General features: G+C 35.1%; 1 protein-coding gene across 1 annotated transcript in view; it reads left to right on the forward strand.

Moving 5' to 3' along the window:
* The window catches only part of LOC144232035 (bifunctional heparan sulfate N-deacetylase/N-sulfotransferase 3), a 181,986-nt gene that overhangs the window by 89,152 nt on the left and 73,110 nt on the right, over positions 1-19,724 (forward strand). The window contains exon 5 of the mRNA XM_077764718.1: positions 110-238. Within this exon, the coding sequence (XP_077620844.1) occupies positions 110-238 (129 nt within the window). The remainder of the gene's footprint in view (positions 1-109; positions 239-19,724) is intronic.

Consider the following 19,724-nt stretch of genomic DNA (forward strand, 5'->3'; position numbering starts at 1 on the left):
TGTATAATGACACCAGTTTATGCATCAGCTTCCATGAAAAAGAACCCACGTTTCAACAAATTAATTCGTTGAAAGCAGCTGTTTCCTTACTTGTTTATTCTTCCTTCAGGTTCTTCCAAGACAAACCTGTGGGCTTTTTACTCACACAATTTTCTACAAAGAATATCCAGGAGGCCCTAAAGAGCTGGACAAGAGTATCCAAGGAGGTGAACTTTTCTTCACTGTGGTTCTCAACCCAGTAAGTACTTTGACTTCTTCTCAAAAAAAAAAAAAAAAAAAAAAAAAANTTTCAGCCAAATCAATATGAAGTTCTAACTCCAAAACAAAAAAAAAAAATAAATGTAACCACAAATTCATTCTACAAGATGAGGACAAACTCATTCTATAAGAAGAATACTTTCAATTTCAATACTTTCAAACAATAGCCAGTACTCATCACAAGTGCCCTCCTTAATCCCCATCACCTATTTGAGCCATCCTCCCACACACCTTCCCTCTGAGAACTATCAGTTTTTTCTCTCCAGTTAAAAGTCTGTTTCTTGGAATAAAAGACACTTAAAGTTAATCCTAAAAAAAAAGAGTCTGTTTCTTGGTTTGCCTCTGTCTCTTATTTTTTACATTTGCTTGTTTGTTTTGTTTCTTAAATTCCACAATAAGTGAAATCATATATTTGTCTTTCTCTGACTTATTTCCCTTAGCATAATACCCTTCAGTTCCATCCATATTATTGCAAATGGCAGGGTTTCATTCTTTTTGATGGCTAAGTAATATTCCATTGTGTGTGTGTGTGTATGTATGTACATATGTATGTATACATACATCTTCTTCATCCATTCATCAGTTGATGGATATTTGGTCTCTTTCTATCATTTGAGTATTGTAGATAATACTGTTATAAACACTGGGGTGCATGTATCCCTCTGAATTAGTATTTTTGTCCTTTGGATAAATACCAAGTATTGCAATTGCTGGGTCATAGGGCAGTTCTATTTTTAACTTTTTGAGGACACTCCATACTGTGGAGTGGCTGTATTAGTTTGCATTCCCACCAACAGTGCAAGAGGGCTCTCCTTCCTCCACTTCCCCACCTTTCTCCACACCAATACCTGTTGTTTCTTGTGTATGTATGTATGTGATATATATATCTATATATATGCATACACACATACATACATGTATATGTATGTATACACACATACATACATAGTGAGAGAAAGTGTATATACATATATATTTTTATATATTTAATATATACTCAACACCCAAAAAATGAATAATCTAATTAAAAATGGACAGAAGACATGAATAGATATTTTTCTAGAGAACAAGATTTTTCACCTGTAAAACTCTGTTATTGCCACTGTGGACCAGTTTTCTCATTTAGGTGACCATTAACTCTATTATTCTTTTTTCCCCTTCCTATTTAAAGTAAAGGTATAAGTGGGGCACCTGGCTGGCAGAGTCAGTAGAGTGTGCAACTCTTGATCTTGGGGTTGTAAGTTTGAGCCTAACATTGTGTGAAAGATTACTTAAAAATAAATTTTAAAGGGGCACTTTGGTGGTGGTTAAGCATGTGACCTTTGCTCGGGTCATGATCTCACAGTTAGTGGGTTTGAGTCCCGCGTCAGGCTCTGTGATGACAGCTGGGAGCCTGGAGCCTGCTTCGGATTCTGTGTCTCCCTCTCTCACTGACCCTCCCCTGCTTACGCTCTCTCTCTCTCTCTCTCAAAAATAGACACTAAAAAAAAATAATTTAAAAACATATTTTTAAAAATGAAGTAAAGGTACAAGCAAAATGAAGAGGAATTAGATAAGGAAATATGGTCATTTTGGATGCATTTATGTGAGATCTTGTCTTGCTAGGTCTCATGCTGGGCAGAGCAGCCTGTTTAATTGGCTTCTGCTCTTCCTCCTTCACTTCTTAACTTGTGTGCCAGCTCCACAATGAATTATTTGCACATATATATGCTTGAGGCAAGTCTTATAAAGTGTGTAGAGAAAGATGAACCAATTGAAATAAGGTGTACAAGGAAAAGAAGGAATTTTATTTCCCTTCTGAAAATCACTAACATAAAAAATAAAATTGGGTTTATTAATCAGATAGATGTATGGGTTTGCTCCTGGCATTAGCAATACTCAAGATGAAAAAGTATTATCTTCCAAATATGAAACAATGTCTATCAGCATAAAAATTGAAAAATGTAGAAATAAAGAGAATAAAATTTGAAAGGCCCCACTCTGGACCCTAATTTTATAGATCTTACACATAAAATTGCAGGTATTTTTCATCTTCTTGTATGTAATGACTGTATTTATTTCTCAGCTTCTAGAAAATGAGATGAGGAATAAGGATAACTCATCTTTGCACAAAATCCACATGTGTAGCCAAAAATCAATATAGTTTGGGGTCATATGGCATCTCATCTTTTGGAAGTTTATTAATCTTCATACTCCAAAATATAAATAATTCTGACTTATACATCAGAAAAATAATCTGATTTTTCTAACATATCTATTCTTTACAAATGAAGTATCTTTAGAATAATGTCTTATGGCTTTCTTCTTCTCTTTCTTTCTCCTTTTTTTTTTTTTTTTTTTTTTTTTTTTTTNAGAGTTAAACCAATACTTAATTATCAACTGAAGACTAAGTTAAAATATTCTTAATATGTTAACATTTTCACTAATAATTTTAGTGTCCTTTAATCTATAAAAGTATACAATTCTGATGTTTTACATTTCCTTTCATCATAGAGCAATAGGACTATGAACAGATAATCATCTATCTGATTCTTGTAACCAATAGTTGCTTTGATGCCTAAGAAATTCCTAGTAGTATTATATTTTCAGAACTCTTTAGATGAAATTCGTTTCATTTACCGTGATAGAAATTCAAAATTCGATCATTCAAGTATGATAGATTTATAAGAAATGTTTTTCACTATTTCAAAAGCAAATTATTTCTTAATTAAATAAAAATCTTGTAGTAAAGCTTGTGTGAATCTTGGATAATAATTTGAGCTAAATTAGCTGAGCAAATGCTTTAAATGTTGAGCAAATCTTGTACTTTTCAGGCCTTTATCAATAATATTTGGCAGTTTTGTTATTCTTGATGAGAAGATCCATGGGGGATAAAGGGGAGAAATTCTTTCCCACAAAACTTGTGCTTTTTGATTCAAAAAAAACTTACAGCAGACAGTTACTTTCAGATAAATGCTAGGATCCAAAATAAATGGCAGATCTTTGTCAGATACCATAAGATAGGGAAAGAATCCAAATTAATTTTCATCTGGCATGCCAACTCCAATTTTTGGAAGCAGTTATAGTTCCCTGGAGATTTCTGGTTGAGAAGCCCACTTCTAGACTCAGCCCAAGTCTCGCCCAAGGGAAAACTGCTATCATTAGTTAGTGATGTTTGCCTCTCAGAACAGAGTGAGGAGGAGTGACCTGTTTCCCATGAATTCTCCATCCCAAAATTACATGTTCGGGTAAAGCTTGTGTTAAAATTAAGAGAGGTCCAGGTGCAGTGAGGCATGCTACTAATTTGGCAGATGGCACTCGTTTTTAGGTCAGAATGAGAATGAGAAAACCTTGATGGAATCAAAGTAGATATTAGCTGCAGGAAAGATATGAAATTTAATTATAGTGGATTTGAATGATAGCCATTATAAGCTTAAGTAATACCCCAGTCCTTTATTTCTGAGAATGCTGAATGAATTTACTGTTTCCTACAATAAAGGCACTCGTATATTGAGACATACGTATGTCTCTTAAATATAAGCAAATACACTTGAGTTGAAAATGAAAATATAAGCCGGATTTTAATCAATATATTTTAAAAGTTTTCTTCCCATATGTCAAAATAATATCAAGATGCCCCAATAAGTTTTACCAGTATTGGGGGTGCGAAGGAGCTGCAACAGAGTACCCTTCAGAGTTAAACTAGAATAGATCACAGCAAAGATAACTAGAATAACTGTCTAGCCTGGAATGTTCTACTGTTACCAGAGTATTTTTTCTTGCTAAAGAAAAATGTGCCAAGTAAATTTAATATAAAGACAAATATTAGCACCATCTAGGAGAGAGAAAACCTCAGCCATCTCCAAATTTCCCATGTCACAGGCCTAGACTCCTCTGATGTGGATTAGCTAGAGATTTTGATTAATGGACTTTGAAGTTCAGGTACAGTTGAGAGGTGGGCCCATCAGGCTATTTGAGCATAGAACCATTAAGAAATTAAGAATTCTTTTCATTTATGGGGCACCTGGCTGGCTCAGTCAGTTAAGCCTCTGGCTCTTGATTTCCACTCAGGTCATGACCTCACAGTTCATGGGATTGAGCCCTCTGTGAGGCTTCATGCTGGCAGTGTAGCCCCTTCTTGGGATCCTCTGTCTCCTTCTCTCTCTGCCCCTCTCCTGCTCATTCTCTCTCACAGTAAATAAACTTAAGAAAAAAATAATTATTTTCATGCCTTTGTTTAAAATTTCTAAACTCAACCAGTGATTTCTTGATTATAGTTCACTTTCCTATATAGATCCTACTACAGGAAAAGAATGTTGATCATAAGAACTTGTACTCACTATGACAGTATTTTGCAGTTCAGTTTTATAAATCTTCTTTCAATCAGTGAATACTTCCCATGTAACCTGATTACCAGGAGAGACCCCCTCTAGTTGTACATATTCTAATATTTCAGTTCTTCCATAATTTACAACTTATAATTTTAAACTAATGATGTTCTATTTTTACTTACTAATTTCATGGTCTTTGCTAATTCCCTTCTATCCCTAAGAAATGAATTCTCTNTTTTTTAAAAAAAGAAAGAAATGGATGCTCTCTGTTAGTGTAATAACTCAGGTTTTGGAGCCCATCATGCTGAGTAACAGATCCTGAAGTGTTTATTGATTGATTCTGGTACGTAATAAGAGTTACCTTATGGATATACCAGAGGAGACAGCCACTGGAATGATCCCAGAATTACAGTTATCTATAGACACACAAGAACAAAATTTCTGCACAAACATGTAATATACCCAGACACAAATATTCTTAATCAATTCACAGTGCTACAGGTACCTTCACTTACCCTTTAAAAAAAAGAGTCTACTTACTTATCTATCTTACATATCTGTAAGATAATATGCAGAACCAAAACTTAGGAAGATGACAAAAGATATTAATTGACAATGACTCTATGTCCTCAACAAATAGAACCTCAAAAATCTATGACATATACACTACACAAAAGGAACTAGTAACAGTATAGTGTCCATTTTAACATGAATCTCTGGTTCCATCTATCTTAGGCAGATGTGAAAATCCTTAACTAGTGTAACAAATGGAATAGTTCAGGATTAGACATTGTTCCTCTGAGAGCTATATTATCTTCTATGGCTCTGAGAAAAAGATGTCACCTTCCTGCTGCAGTGTCCTTATTTCTAATTATCAAGTGTTCTGAGTCTTTGCTTATGCTCTTATTCAATGTTGAGTCATTAACAATTGGTATCCTTGGGATGCTTGGCCTCCCTTAAACCTTCTTGATAATAAAATCAGTCCTTGCTTCACTTATTAATCCAAAAGAGTTGTGGATTGCCATGAGACTCATGCTCTTACAACACTCTTGGAATCCAAGTGGAGCAAAACCCTGACAGCAGAGCAAAATTATACTTCCTTCATCAAACTTTTAAACATCCTGAACAGTTGATAATCCCTTTGTGTCCATATTTTATTAAATATTTTTTTCTCTCTGTTAAATTCATATAGCATCCATCCACTATACCCTCTATACCCTCCTACCCAAATCCCTTCAAGGTAAATCTACATTTGTTTCTCTCATTAAAGAAAAATCATAGACATGGGTATTAAAAGAAGAGTATCTTAAACTGGGAGTAACACATGAGTGGATTACAATGAAAAGTAAAACAACATTTACACAAGATATATGATTCCACATTGAAAAAAATTTTTAACTATAATTTACAAGTGTAGGGGTTATGTGTGCTTATCTATAAAATTCATCTAAAAGGAAACAGCATTAAAAAAAAATAAATAAAAAATAAAAGGAAACAGTGTTTTTTTCCTAAGGAGAAATTTTGTAATTTTTTCTTATTTCCTGATCCTGCAAAAAATTATGGTAACAGAAAACGCTTTATTAAAAAATAAATAAATGATGGGGCACGTGGGTGGCTCAGTAAGTTGAACATCCATCTTGGGCTCAAGTCATGATTTCACAGTTTATAGGTTCGAGACCCGTGTTGGGCTCTGCACTGACAACTCCGACCCTAGAGTCTGCCTTAGATTTTGTGTCTCCTTCTCTCTTCCCCCACTTGTGCTCTCTCTCTTTCTCTATCTCAAAATAAGTAAGTAAACATTAAAAAATCAATCAATCAATCAATGATAATAACAACAACTTTGGATAGTAGAAAAATGATTCCTGAACATGCCTAATAACAAATAATACTTGAGACATTGATTTTCAAAAATCCAGACTTCAATGCATCAGAGTCTCCAGGGAACAGTTTGGGGGACCTGAATTTTTATCATTTAGGTGATTCCTTTATTATTATTATTTTTTAATGTTTATTTTTGAGAGAGAGAAACAGACTGTGAGCAGGGAAGGGGCAAAAAGAGAGGGAGACACAGAATTTAAAGCAGGCTTCACTCCCTGAGCTGTCAGCACAGAGCCTGATGAGTGGCTCAAATCCACAAACCATGAGATCACAACCTGAGCCAAAGTTAGACGCTTAACCAAATGAGCCACCCAGACACCCCTCATTTACATGATTCTTATGATCAGGCAAATTTGGGAAATGCTGAAAAGGAAGAAAATGAAGAAATAATTTTGGTAACAAAGATTACCAAAAACCACTCTGGAAATCATGGACCTATGATTAAGGTATCAGAATTGAAAATGAACTCAAATCTCTAGTAGGATTTAAAAAGTAATGAGAATAAATATTTTTTCTTAGGGACCACAGAACTCTAACTTGGTGTTTAAAATAGAGGTGGAGCTTAAAATAAAAATAAAATAGAAATAACTCCTATTTATCCTTTAAAGCTTAGATTAGAGATCACCTTCCTCATGAAACTTCCTCTACTCTGGTTTAGAGGCCCCAACTTGTGTACCCATAGCATGCTCTACAAACTCTTTCCAAGTACTTATTTCCTTGCTCTATAATTGTGGGTTTGCTATTAGTCTGCTTCTTGTGGTAGAGAATGTCTTTCATCTCCAAAGCCATTCCCATGCTCAAACATGATGCCTTGTATCTAAGTTTTATTTAACATATATTGAGGGGAAAAAACCTAACTTTTCTAATGACTTGATACAAAAAACAAAAACAGAAACAGAAAGAAAGAAAAAGGAAGGAAGGAAGGAAGGAAGGAAGGAAGGAAGGAAGAAAGAAATTAATCTAAAAGAGAATCTGGGTCCTGGTAAGATAGCTCTCAAATCAAAAGCATAAGTAAAACCTACTTCATTGGTTGGCTGGGGCTGAGTTATGTACTGTTATATACTGTGCTTCACATATGTAATTGTCTCTTCTCTATAGAGACTTGTTATTATTGAGTTCCTCTGGTTATAAGGACTAGAGACTCACCCAGGTTACCTCAAGTAATGGGTGTATTATCTGCAGAAAGCTTAACACTCAGGGCCCACAGGACCTGAATGATTCTTCTGAGTCCAAGGCAGTTCTAGGTCCATAATAATTAGAATTACTGATCTGGATCTTGCCTTAGTGCTTTAATATAAAAACACAAATGCTTCTCAAGTGTCTGAGTATCTCTTTTTTCTACTACAGACTATACATTCTTTCTCTGCTTAAAAAGTACTGCTTGTTTATGGCATCTACTAAAAAAAAAAAAAAGATTTCATAAATGAATGAACTCAATTGATGACAAAAAGGGGTATGAGGTACTGGTAAAGCAAATTATGTTCCCCCATAATGGAATACATTCAGCTGTTAAAAATTTTATTTATGTTATATTATTTATGATCTATCAGGGATAGAATTAATCTTTACTCAGTTCCAGTGTGTTCTCTATCTGTAAGTCTCATATGTAACCTAGCACCTACCTCATCACATGATTAGAGTTTACATCTCTTTTCCTATATACGGGAGCATTCTTGCAAGAATGCTCTTGTGCATTTCATTTCTGTGCTTCCCACTGTGTTTAGATCAATCCCCTGATGCAAATAAGAGGCCACCAAAAAAAAATTTTTTTAAGTTATTGACTTAACACATGAATAGTTATGTCTTAGGGACATCACTTAACTCATGGTATATCCAAATATGAATAATAACAAGACTGGTTTTAATAACACTACATTCTGGTAGATTCTCTTCTTGCAAGTAAGTAAAATTCAAGATCCAGGAAATTTTTAACTGACCCTTTGGGGGTAGATTTTCACAAGTGATGATGAATTATCCTGACATGGAATAACGGATAATTAAATCTTGAAAGAACCACAAAGTTTATCTATTCAATCACCTAATTTTAGGCTCAAAGTCATTCCTGTCCTAGCTTTCTTGACTCTGACTTCAGTGCTTCTACCAACATGTTGCTTCTGCATTCTTGGTTAAATTGCCCTTAATGTGATGCACATTACTCTTAATGTGACTCAGTTACCTGGTACCTGAAAAAAAACGTGTGAATGGTTTAAAATTTCTGGCCATTATCTAGCAAAAAGGAACCAGTCACCAAGTTGAGTAAAAAACTAACAAATAAGTGCTTTGGGAAGTTGAGTTCAAGATGGTGGCCTAGCAAGATCCTGAACTCATCTCTTCCCATGGACACAACAAATCTAAAACTACATATAGAGTAGTTCATTTTGAAAGGGACCTAAAAATAGAATGAACAGAGCCTTCACAGCAAAGGATAAAAGAGCAGCATCAAGAGAGGTAACAGAAACAGAGACAAGGATTCCTGAGGGAATAAAAACATACCTCAGCCACAGCAAATCACAATCAGGAGGAATATCTGGTACAGAACTTTTCCCTGAGGAGTTGCAGATCAAACAAAGACCCACATCAGGTATACCAGCCCATACATAATTCCTGCACAGAAGAGACAAGCCCCCAAAACAACAAGCTTTGAAAAGCAATGCAAATTACATTCAGGAAAACTATAAAACAGTGGAGAATGGAAAATCTGTTCTTAAAGGGCTTGTATGTGGATTCACTTGACCCAGAAATCAGCCCCAGACACCAGTTTGGAAAGCGCATAGGTGATAGATAAAGGAGACCCATTTACAAACCTTAAATCATCCACTAGAGAGTCAGGACAGCAGGAACTCTCCCCAGGGACTAAGACATTACTCCAAAAAAGACATACGGATGGCCAACAGGCACATGAAAAGATGTTCAACATCACTAATATTAGGGAAAAGAACATTAAAACCACAATGAGTTATCAACTAATACCTCTTAGAATGGCTATTATCAAATGGACAATAAATAACAGTTTTAGAAAGGATGTAGAGAAAAGGGAACCCTCAAACACTGTTGGTGGGATTATTGATGCAGTCGGTATGGAAAACAGTATGGAGATTCCTTTAAAAATTAAGAATAATACTACCATATGACCCAGCTATTCCACTTCTGGGTATCTATCTGAAGAATATGAAAACTAATTTGAAAAGACATAATGCACCTCTTTGTTCAGCATTATTTACAGTAGCTAAGATATCAAAACAACCTAAGTGTCCAGCAAAAAGTGCATGTATAAAGAAGATGTGGTACATTTATACAATGCAATACTACTTGGCCATAAAAAAGAATGAAACCTTGCCATTTGTGACAACATGGCTGGATCTTGAGGGTATTATGCTAAACAAAGTCAGATAGAAACATACAAATAACATATGATTTCACTCAAATGTGGAATCTAAGAAAAATAAATAAATAAATAAACAAAATAAAATAAAAACATGTTCATAGATACAGAGAACAAATTAGTGGTTACCAGAGAAGGAGGTTTGGGGGTGGGTGAAATGGGAAAAGAGGGCCAACTGTATGGTGATGGATGGTAACTAAATTTGTGGTGCTAATCATTTTGTAGTGTATGCAGATGCACCCAGAATTTATATTAAAAAAAAAAACAATCTAAGAAAAAAAGTGCTTTTGTAAAAAGCTTTAATAAACATCTACAGCTAAGGGAAAATGTTGAATGTACTTTTAAAGAACTATGAATAATAAACTATGTACTTTTATCTTGTTGATGTTACTTATAAACTGATAAGACTTTTAAACTTGTAAAACCAAAATATTTTGTTTCATTTATTTGCTATCCTCCATATCAGCCCTATTTTTCCATCAGTAATGTTCTTCATGACTAACTATGGTGTTACATAATTACTTGCCACTGTGAGATTAAGAATACCACAAGAAAGTATAATTAAGTCCTTTTGATTTCCGCAGTTAAGAAAAACAGAAATATGTTTAACTCTCAAGTCATTGGACTATAAATTAAGAAATTTAAGAAAATAGGTATTAAGTTAAAGAAATGAATATTACGTTATTCCTTGATTAGTCCTTTCATAGTTTCCCATAGCTTTCAGGATAAACAGAAAATTCCTTCACGTGGAAAAAAAATTAAATCTGGTTCCCACCCACTTTTACGGTCTATTCTTTCAATAATCTTATATACATCTTTCACCCTATACATAGTTCCCTAAGTAGCACCTATTATTTTGTTTTGTACCTTAAATAATGCTACTGGGTTCAAGTTGATTCACTCCAGTAAATCAGAGTTCATATATCATCTTTTCATAGAAGACTTGCCTCAACTTTCCAGTTTCTCCTCTGTATTCTCATAGCACCTAGGCATAACTCTAACATAACTTGCCCACAGTACTACATTCAGTTATCCTTCTCATCCAATAAGTTTGTACATTCCTTGATATAAAGCATCGTGTCTTATTCTATTTTATAATCACATTATATTGCAAAATTTGGGACACATAGTTAATTTTCAGTAAATGACAATGGATTAACTAACCATGTCTACATATGTACTATCCTTTGACTCTGAAGGGACATCTACTTGCCTGGAAAGCACATAATCACATAATCACAGAACTGACTCAAGAACATTTATGTTACTGGGCTCCCAACACGGCATCCAGACAGATTCTTTAGAAAGTCATTAAATCTATGAAAAGATGCTCAACTTCATTCGTAAGAAGAAAAGTACAAGGTTAAATATCCTGAGATACCATTTCTTATCTACCATATTAACCAAAATTCAAAATATTGATAAAATATGTTAACAAGGCTGTGGGAAAACTGTGAGAATTTAAAATGGTGCAACTGCTGTAGAAAACTGTATAGTATTTCTTCAAAAATTAAAAATAAAACTATCATATGATCCAGCAATCCTATCTCTGGGTGTTTGTCCAAAATAATTGAAAACGAGATCTTGAAGAGATATTTGCTCTCCTATGTTCATGGCAACATTAGGATGGCCAAGAGGTAGAAATAACTTAAATGTCCATTGACAGATGCATGAATTTAAAAAAATGTGCTATATATGTACAATGCAATATTATTTATTTTTAAAAAGAAAGAAAATCCTGTTACATGCTACAACATGGATGAAACTTGAGGACACTATGTTAGATGAAATAAGTCACAAGAAGACAAATACTTCATGATTCCACTTGTTTGAGGTATTTAAAGTAGTCAAACTTATAGAAAGAAAGCATAATGATGGCTGCCAGAGATTGGGGAGGGGAAAATGTGGAGTTGCTGTTCAGTGGATATAAAACTACAGTCATGCCAGATGAAAAAGTTTTAGAGATCCACTCTACAACAATGCACATATAGTTAACAATACTGTAATGTACATTGAATATTTGCTAACAGGGTAGAGTTCATGTTATTTATCTTTTACCATAGATTTAAAAACTTAAAAAAAAACCTTTTTTGTCTTCTTGACAATACTTACTTTTATTTGAGAATAGTTGACATACATGTTACATGAGTTTCAGGTATACAACTTCACTATTTGACAAGTTTATTTGACATTAGGTGTATTCACCACAAGTGTAGCTACCTTCTGTCCTGATATATTGCTATTAAAAACTCATTTACTATATTGTCTATGCTGTGCCTTTTATTCCTGTGACTTATTCAATCCATAATTAAAGCCTGTATCTCTCACATGCCTTTTCCCATTTTGCCCAACCCTTGCCCTCTCCCCTCTTGCAACCATCAGTTCTCTGTATTTATAGATCTAATTCTGCTTCTTGTTTTATTCATGTGACTTTATTTTTTTTTAGATTTCACATATAAGTGGAATCATACAGTATTTGTCTTTCTCAGTCTAACTTATTTCACTTAGCTTGATACTCTCAAGGTCCATCCATGCTGTCTCAAATGGCATGATCTCATCCTTTTTATGGCTGTGAAATATTCCATTGTATTTATATAGCACATCTTCCTTATCCATTTGTCTATTGACAGACCCTTAAGTTGTTTCCATATCTTGGCTGTTGTAAATAATGCTACAATAAACATAAGGATGCATATATTTTTTTCAAATTAGTGTTTTTACTTCCTTTGGGTAAATACCCAATAGTAGAATTATGGAATCATATGGTACTTCTATTTTTATTTTTAATTTTTTGAGGAAGGTCCAAACTGTTTTCCACAATGGCTACATTCTTATCAGCCTACACGGGTTCCTTTTTCTTCACATCCTCACCAATACTTATTTCAAAAAGCCTAATACTTGGCTTTTTGAATTTAGCCATTCTAATAAATGTAAGGTGATACTTCATGGTAGTTTTAATTTGCATTCTCCTGATGATTAATGATGTTGAGCATCTTTTCATGTTTCTGCTGACCATCTGGATATCTTCTTTGGAAAAATGTCTGTTCATATCCTCTGCCCATTTTTTAATTGGATTATTTGGTTTTTGGGTGGTCAGTTGTATTCATTCTTTTTTGTTTGTTTGTTTTTCTTTTTGGAAACTAACCCTTTATCAGAGTTGTCATTTGCGAATATCTTCTCCCATTCAGAAAGTTGCCTTTTAGGTTTTTTGATGGCTTTTTATTTTGACATAGTCTGGATAATCCATTTTTGCTTTTGTTTCCCTTGCTCAGGAGACATATGTAGAAAAGTGTTGCTACAGCCAGTGTCAAAGAGGTTACTGCCTGTGTTCTTTTCTAGGGTTTTTATGGTTTCATGTCTCACATCTAGGTCTTTAATACATTAGAGTTCATTTTTGTGTATGGTGTAAGAAAGTGGCCTAGTTTCATTCTTTAACATGTAGCTGTCCAGTTTTCCCAATACCATTTGCTGAAGAGACTGTCGTTTCCCCATGCATATTTTCTCCTCTTTTGCCATAGATTAATAGATCATATACTTGTGGGTTTGTTTCTGTGGATTTTCTATTCTATTCTGTTCTGTTGATCTATGTGTCCATTTTTGTGCCAGTACCATACTGTTTTGATTACTACAAGTTTGTAATATAACTTGAAGTCTAGAATTGTGATACCTTCAGCTTTGTTTCTTCTTTTTCAAGGATGCTTTGGCTATTTGGGGTCTTTTGTGGTTCCATGCAAATTTTAGGCTTATTTGTTCTCATTCTGTGAAAAATGTTAGTATTTTAATAGAGATTGCATTAAGTCTGTAGATTGCTTAAGCCTATACTCGATCCTGATTTTCTTAAGGTAAAAGTCACTTTTCTAGGTGTTATTGCTGGATAACAAAATAATCCAAAATGCAATGTCTTAAAAAAATTAATCATTCTATTATTTCTTATGGTTTTTGTAGGTTGGAGTTCAGGTTTGGGTGATTCTGGCCTTGAGTGTCTCTTGAGGTTGTAGTCAGCTGATGAACTGGAACTAAAACAGTGGGCAGCTGTAGCAGCAGGGCATCAGTCTCAGGGCTTTTTCATGTGATCTGTACCCATGGGCTTCCTTACATCAAGATCGCCTCAGGGCAGTCATACAGCTTTAGGGCTCCATCAAGTGTCACAGCAAGAAAGCAGAAGCAGAACCACCTTGGATTCAGAAGTCACAGCATCATTTCTGCTTCACAAAAGCCTGCCCACATTCAAAGGGAATAGAATTAGATTCTACGTCTTTAGAGGGGAGTGACAAAGTTCTAGAAGTGCAAGAAATTGAGGTGGCCATCTTTGGAAAATATAATTTGCCACAATTATGCAACAACTGGGGAAATGTAAATATGGATTGTACAACAGATGATGTTGAGTTAATAATGTTTTTCTGGGTGTGATAATGAGATATGATTTTATAGTAATATATACATGATCTTAGATGATGCAGGCTAAAGGATCTTTGTGGTAGTGTCTTGATATCTGCAACTTATTTTCAAATGATTTATCAAAATAAAACATATTTAAAGAAGGAAAGAAACAAAATCTGAAGCAAATGTAGTGAAATGTAAGCTATTGGAGAATAGGTGAAAGATATACAGGATGCTTATTGCCTTAACACTTTGCTTTTCTATAGATTTCAAATAAGCTTCTCAAATAATTGAGGGGAAAATAAAAATGAGTCAGATTACATTATTTCTCCACTTACATCCTCCAAACCTTACTATTCAGAGTGAAAGCCAGACCCCCTACCAAGACCTCCAGGACTTTGTGTGATGCCCAGCCCCTACCTCCTGGATTTCACCCCAAGCCAGAGGGAACAGCAAGTACAAAAGCCCCATGAAAGTGCTTGCATGTTTTATAAACAGCAAGTTGTTTATAATACCCTATTTTAATTGATGCCTTTCATACCTCTTATGCATAAATCTCTGTGTACAATTCTTAGAGAGTTTCTGATTTAATATGAAATCTCAATTCCTGGCCTATTCACTTCTTTCTTGATTATAAGAACTTCAGCCCTGGAAGAACTCAGCCAGAGCTAGATCATTTCTCCCTGCCCTGCAAAAAGCCTGAGAGTTCAGCCTAAGAAAGGGAAATCTGGTCCAGCAAGGAAAATTAAGAAGGTTCCTGGTTGATTTAAAATTAGGATTTCATTAATTTGGTATTCCCTTCAGGATGCGAGATATTCCATTTCAATCTCCCCACCAGATCATATTGTATTGTATTATATCTGAGGTTTAGATGCCTAAGCATGCCCTGTAATAACAAGTAGGTTCTTAACAAGATTATACTTTGCACGATTTAATCTACTGGCTGTCTTGCCAGGCTGCCTTTGGCTAATGCTCCGTGTTCTATCAGACTTCACTTGTCCATAGCTTAGAGCTTGGTGCTGCCATTAGTAATTTCCTGCCTTGGATGGAGGCCCTCACAGGAGCCATATTTGCATTTGGATATATTTGCTTCTGATGTTTTGGCCTTGGGTCTCAGTTGAATTGTGATTCTTTTTTTTTTTTTTTTTTAAATATTTTTATTTATTTCTAGGAGAGAGAGAGAGATGAATTGTGATTCTTTTTGAAGGTCACGTGATACAGCCTTGAGGGGAGGTGTTAGTCACATAGATAATTGGGCCTTCTGGTTTCTAAGATGAGTGGGATGGCCACATCTTTCCTTCCAAACCAGTGAACCTTGTGTTAAGTAGGGCTTGTGATAAAGTCAATGTGTCAGGAGCTNTGAATTGTGATTCTTTTTGAAGGTCATGTGATACAGCCTTGAGGGGAGGTGTTAGTCACATAGATAATTGGGCCTTCTGGTTTCTAAGATGAGTGGGATGGCCACATCTTTCCTTCCAAACCAGTGAACCTTGTGTTAAGTAGGGCTTGTGATAAAGTCAATGTGTCAGGAGCTCACAGCCAGAGATGAGGCCAATGAGCAGTGTAGGTTCTGGGACAGCAAAGGAAGGACATGCTCACCATGGTCCTACAGAGTTTACTCTGTGCTCTTTTAGAAGTTGTCAATAATACTGATAGTAATAATAATAAAACACCCTGTCCTTCTTATTAGAAATTAGGTATTTAATAGATATTAGAAACCAGCGTTCAAAAACTATTATCAGGCCATCTGAATACTGACTGCTTTGTCATGAGTAAAGTGAGCAAATCCCAGGTGTGATTCTCTATCCACAGTGAAGCAGAAGCTGAGACATTCATTTGGAGAAAACAGGACAGTTAAATGCCAGGATGGCTTGACTAGGTGTCCTCTGTAGTAAAATCAATGATTCTGAGATTGCCATTTTCCATCTTGGCAAAAGCCTTAAAACATCTTTATATTCTCTAATACTGTAATTCCACTTTTAGGAATCAGTCCTAAAGAAAGAGTACTAAATACAGAAAAAGTGCTTATTGTAATGGAGAAATAAAATGGAAACAAATGATGTCCAGCTGATGAGAAATGTTTTAATAAATTATGTCCATTTAAATTATTATGCATATTTAAAAATATATGCCTATGAATAATTTGCAAATAACATGAAAAGCAAAGGATTTATTTATTGTTTTAAATTTTTTTAAATGTTTTTATTTATTTCTGAGAGAGAGAGAGAGACAGCATGAGCAGGGGAGGGTCAGAGAGAGAGGGAGATACAGAATCCGAAACAGGCTCCAGGCTCTGAGCTAGCTGTCAGCACAGAGCCTGATGCGGGGCTCGAACCCACTAACCGTGAGATCATGATCTGAGCTGAAGTTGGAAGCTTAACCAACTGAACCACCCAGGTACCCCCAAAGGATTTATTTTCTATAAGTAGGACACAATATTTTACATAAAGTATCAAAATTTGTTTAAAAAAACTATACATAAAAATGGTGAAAAGAAATGCATCTTTGAATGTTAAGAAATAGGTAAATTTTTCTTTCTGCTTTTCTGTATTTACAATTTTTCTTTAATGAGTTTCCATCACTTTCTTACAAGAGAAATAAAGCACTGATTTTTAAAGTGCTAATACAAGGAGTGCCTGGCTGGTTCAGTTAGTTGGTGGAGCATGCAACTCTTAGTTTAGGGTCATGAGTTCAAGCCCCATGTTGGGCATAGAGCTTACTTAAAAAGAAAAGAAAAAAGCTAACACAAGTGTTCTTATTAGCAAAAATTTATCAAACCAGCCTAATTATGAATTAACATGTACATAAATTATTGTTAATATTTAAACAAATTATTTTAAGACAAAGTTTTAAGAGATTCAGTTCAACAATATTTTTTGAGTGCCTAAAATATATTTTTGTTTGCACTTTGAAATTAGCATATTCTAAAATTCCATAGGATAAGTAATATTTTAATAAACCATAATTCTACTTTTTTTCCTTTAACAACTGCAGCAAGAACAAGGACATTAAAAAAAAAGAAGACCCCTTAACAGGGAGGGAAGTAGACAAAGAACCTACTTTGTGTCAGGCAATGTGCTACATGCTTTTTATACTTGAACTTCTTTAGTTCCAGCAATAACTCCATGAGGTTTTGTATATATTATTCTATTTGACCTTAAAAGCAATTCTATGAGGCATTTTATGGATGAGGAAATTGGGGATCAAAGAGATTCCATAATCTGATCAAAGAGAAACAATAGTAAAAGAATGGTCCTCATTCTTTCCACTGTCATTGTGCTGTGCTGACAGACTATCCCTGGCCCATACTCATAGCCTTGAAGAGCCTCATTTTTTAACAGAATTAAGCCACACTTCTATTTAATTTGGTTCCTCATCCTAAGAGATATATGAAAGAAAGGAGAGAAAGAATAACAGTGGGAAATGAAAGTTGGCAAAAATAGACTCCCCAACCCAACAAAACATTTATTAAAAATCACCCAAGAGGGACACCTAGCTGGCTCAGTCAGCTAAGCATCCAACTTCAGCTCAGATCATGATCTCACGGTCCATGAGTTCAAGCTCCATGTTGGGCTCTGTGCTGACAGCTCGGGGCCTAGAGCCTGCTTTGGATTCTGTGTCTCCCTCTTTCTCTGTCCCTCCCCACTGCTCAAGCTCTGTCTCTCTCTATCTCTCAAAAACTGAATAAACATTAAAAGAAATTTTAAGAAAAAGCACCCAAGAAATATTACTTAAATTTATTGCCATGAAAAAGAATGCAATCTTGCCATTTGTAGCAACATGGATGGAGCTATAAAGTATTATGNAGTAAAAGAATGGTCCTCATTCTTTCCACTGTCATTGTGCTGTGCTGACAGACTATCCCTGGCCCATACTCATAGCCTTGAAGAGCCTCATTTTTTAACAGAATTAAGCCAGAATTCTATTTAATTTGGTTCCTCATCCTAAGAGATATATGAAAGAAAGGAGAGAAAGAATAACAGTGGGAAATGAAAGTTGGCAAAAATAGACTCCCCAACCCAACAAAACATTTATTAAAAATCACCCAAGAGGGACACCTAGCTGGCTCAGTCAGTTAAGCATCCAACTTCAGCTCAGATCATGATCTCACGGTCCGTGAGTTCAAGCTCCATGTTGGGCTCTGTGCTGACAGCTCGGGGCCTAGAGCCTGCTTTGGATTCTGTGTCTCCCTCTTTCTCTGTCCCTCCCCACTGCTCAAGCTCTGTCTCTCTCTATCTCTCAAAAACTGAATAAACATTAAAAGAAATTTTAAGAAAAAGCACCCAAGAAATATTACTTAAATTTATTGCCATGAAAAAGAATGCAATCTTGCCATTTGTAGCAACATGGATGGAGCTATAAAGTATTATGCTAATGAAGTCAGTCAGAGAAAGTACCATATAATTTCACTCATATGTATAATTTAAGAAACAAATGAGCAAAAGAAAAAAAAGAGGAGAGACAAAAACAAACTTACCTACAGAGAACAAACTGGTGGTTATCAGAGTGGAGGCAGGTGGGGGGATGGGTGAAATAGGGGATGGGGATTAAGGAGTGAACTTGTGATGAGCACTATGGAAGTGCTGAATCACTATACTGTACACCGAAAACTAAAATTACACTGTATGTTAACTAACTGAAATTTAAATGGAAAATTTTTAAAAAGCAGCCAAGAACTCAAAAAGCATAGCTGTGTGGAAGCATGGAGCTATTTTGTGCAAGACCTGCAACTCTATGCAATGCTGAGGTAATTATATGCAATGCTTTATTTTCCATATGCTATGTAACATAGCAGGGATGTAACACCTAAAATTTACTTTGCACAAAGCTCTCTCTTCCAAGGATTCTGGACAGATGAAGTTTTTATTGGCTAGGTTTGGTTATATTTAAGAATCTAGGAGAAGACTCACAAACACAAGGTGATTACTAAACCAAGGCCCCCCAGAACAGGCAATATCCAGATTCAGAACTTCTTCGCTTACCTAGCTACTAAAAGCTTACTAAAAGCTGAAGAATAGATTTAATAGTTACTTGGTTACCTCTATGCCTTGAAATACTTTGCTAGACAACTTAAAAATGGAACTGAAGTATCAACTGAAGCTTTCTGTGCTACTGTGGTTTAAACTGAACACCGCTTTGTATAAACATATTTTTTGTGGTTTAACTTTAGGCTGTTCTCTGCGGTCTTCCCATATAATGGGAATGCGTCAGAAGCACAGTTTGCTTCCTGTGTAGGCTGGAAACTGTTAACTGCGAAGTTTGGAGATAGTCTCATAGAGCTTTCTGCCATATGTTAAACTAAACTTGATATGAAAAATCCTATCAGTTTCCAGTTTCCCAGGGCATTAAAAAGAAAAAAGGAGCTCAAGCTTTATAAATATAAAAAGCATCTGTCTGCACAGGAAATTCTACTCTGTTATTTTACAAATGATCCGTCCTTATATTTACAAGAGAAATCCCATCTGATGAACTATATAGAAAGTGATGCACCATTTTATTCAAAATTTTAAAATTTA

The sequence above is a fragment of the Crocuta crocuta genome, unplaced genomic scaffold (genome assembly GCF_008692635.1).
Source record: "Crocuta crocuta isolate KB4526 unplaced genomic scaffold, BGI_CrCroc_1.0 scaffold708, whole genome shotgun sequence".
Classification (NCBI taxonomy): Eukaryota; Metazoa; Chordata; class Mammalia; order Carnivora; family Hyaenidae; genus Crocuta; species Crocuta crocuta.